Raw genomic sequence first — 2,481 nt, 5'->3', positions numbered from 1 at the left:
GAGTGGACAGGGAAAAGCCTGTTGGACAACATGACATTTGGGTAAAGATCTGGGTGAAGTGATGGAGTGATAAAGGGTTATCAGAGAGAAGACCATTCCAAGCAGAGAGAACAGGAAATGTAAAGGCCCTGAGCTCCGAGAGTGCTTGATGCCTTATAGGAATGTCTAGACCCCAATGTGGGCTTCAATGGAAAGACAGAAAAAGCCAAAGATGGGTCTGAGATGACTGGGTGAGATCATATAGATTTTATTCAGAGTGAGATGGGAAGCACTAGAGGGGGATTTTTTTTTTTTTCTTTACTTTCCAACTTTTATTTTTGGTTCGGGGATACATGTGCAGGTTTGTTGCATGGATAAATTAATTGCATGTCACGAGGGTTTGGTGTAAAGATTATTTTGTCACCCAGGTAATAAGCATAGGTAGTTTTTCGATCCTCACACTTCTCCCACCCTCCACTCTCAAGTAGGCTCTGGTGTCTTTGGTTTTGTCCTTTGTATCCACATGTACTCACTATTTATGGGGGGGAGGGTTCTGAATAGAGTGGTGCATTTTCAATGGCTCTGCTGCTATGAGAAAAGAGCATCAAGATGAATGTGTATATGCTATTCAAATGTAAATGCAATATTATATGCACTGCTTCACTATCTTTTTCTCCCAAAGTGAATTTTTTAAAAAAACAAAGTATGATCCTGTCATCTCTTTGTTTAGAATCCTTTGTGGCTCTCCATTCCCCTAACAGTCAAGTCTAAACTCTCACCACGCCCTCCCAAGTCTGGCCTCTACCCACCTCAGCAGCTCCCAAATCACAGAAAGTTTTTCCTAGATGGGACTCAGGGCCTTCAACCTTCTTTGTTCCCTTGGTCTAAAATCAAGTTATTTCCTTCCCTCCCCATTTACCTTGTTAACATTGTGCCAAGCACTATTCTAGGCACCAGGGATACAGCACTGAACAAAATAGACAAAAACTCTAGCCCTTGTGTGGCTGAAATTCTAATAGGAATAAGACAGAAGAAAAGCAATACATTACATATAAATTATATACCATATGACATTATTTTAAATTTTAAATATGTATAAAATATGTATTTTTAAAACATGATTTTATATATCAGAAGGTGATATAAGCTAAGGAGAAAACTGAACAAGGAAGAGGGGGGTGGGATGTTGGGAAAGGGTGAGGTGGCCAAGCGGAAGCCTCACTGAGAAGGTGCCTGGCAGAGGTGAGAGAGCGAGTCAGGCAGCTATTTGGAGGAAAGCATTGCAGGCAGGAAGCAAACACCCTAAGGCAAGAGCCCCTACTTGATGTGTTCCAGGAATAGCAAAGAGGACACTGTGTCAGAGAAGAGTATGGGGGCAGGTGAGGCCCTTATAAGGACCTCACTCTGTACTTTGAGGGAGATGGGAGCCACTGGAGGGTTTGGGTGGAAAAGAAGTGACATGCTTGGACTTTTTTTTTTTTTAGACGGAGTCTTGCTCTGTCGACCAGGCTGGAGTGCAGTGGCGTGATCTCGGCTCACTGCAAGCTCTGCCTCCCTGGTTCATGCCATTCTCCTGCTTCAGCCTCCCAGGTAGCTGGGACTACAGGTGCCTGCTACCATGCCCGGCTAATTTTTTGTGTTTTAGTAGAGACGGGGTTTCACTGTGTTAGCCAGGATGGATGGCCTCGATCTCCTGATCCGCCCGCCTCAGCCTTCCAAAGTGCTGGGATTACACGCAAGAGCCACTGTGCCTGGCCACTTGGACTTACTTTCTAACAAGATCACTCAGGCTGCTGAACTGAAACTAGACTGAGGGAGGCAAGTGCAGAAGTAGGGAGACAGGTTGGGGGCTCCCCTGGCAAAACCGAGGCTAAGAGATGATGGTGGCTTGATTCAGGATGGTAACAATGGTGACGGTAAAAAGTTAGTGGCTTCTGGGCCTGGTGTGTTGGCTCATGCCTGTAATCCCAGCACTTGCCGAGGTGGGTGGATTGCTTGAGGTTAGGAGTTCGAGACCAGCCTGGCCAACACAGCGAAACCCCGTCTCTATTAAAAAAAAATACAAAAATTGCTGGGTGTGGTGGCGGTCACCTATAATCCCAGCTACTCGGGAGGTTGAGGCGGGAGAATTGCTTGAACCTGGGAGATGGAGGTTGCAGTGAGCCGAGATCGCACCACTGCACTCCAGTCTGGGCAACAGAATAAGACTCTGTCTCAAAAAAGAAAAAAAAAAGTTAGTAGGTTCTGAATCTATTTTGAAGGCAGAAGTACAGGGTCTAAGGAATCAGATTTGAAATGTGTGTGAGAAAGAAAATAGCCAAGGATAATGCCAAGGTTTCTGGCCTCAGCCATGGCCAAAATGAGAGGATGGAGTTGCCATCTAAGGAAATTAAGAAAACTTATGGGATAAGCAGGTTTGGACAGAGGTATTAGGAAATCAGTTTTGGGCCGGGCGCGGTGGCTCAAGCCTGTAATCCCCGCACTTTGGGAGGCCGAGACGGG

General features: G+C 45.7%; 1 protein-coding gene across 1 annotated transcript in view; it reads right to left on the bottom strand.

Moving 5' to 3' along the window:
- Positions 1 to 228: 228 nt before the first annotated feature.
- LOC111530628 (synapsin-1-like) overlaps positions 229 to 2,481 on the bottom strand; it is a 12,335-nt gene continuing 10,082 nt past the window's right edge. The window contains exon 3 of the mRNA XM_023197908.1: positions 229 to 567. Within this exon, the coding sequence (XP_023053676.1) occupies positions 512 to 567 (56 nt within the window). The 3' untranslated portion in view covers positions 229 to 511. The remainder of the gene's footprint in view (positions 568 to 2,481) is intronic.

Source organism: Piliocolobus tephrosceles, chromosome 4 (genome assembly GCF_002776525.5).
Source record: "Piliocolobus tephrosceles isolate RC106 chromosome 4, ASM277652v3, whole genome shotgun sequence".
Classification (NCBI taxonomy): Eukaryota; Metazoa; Chordata; class Mammalia; order Primates; family Cercopithecidae; genus Piliocolobus; species Piliocolobus tephrosceles.
This window is presented reverse-complemented; position numbering and strand designations above follow the sequence as displayed.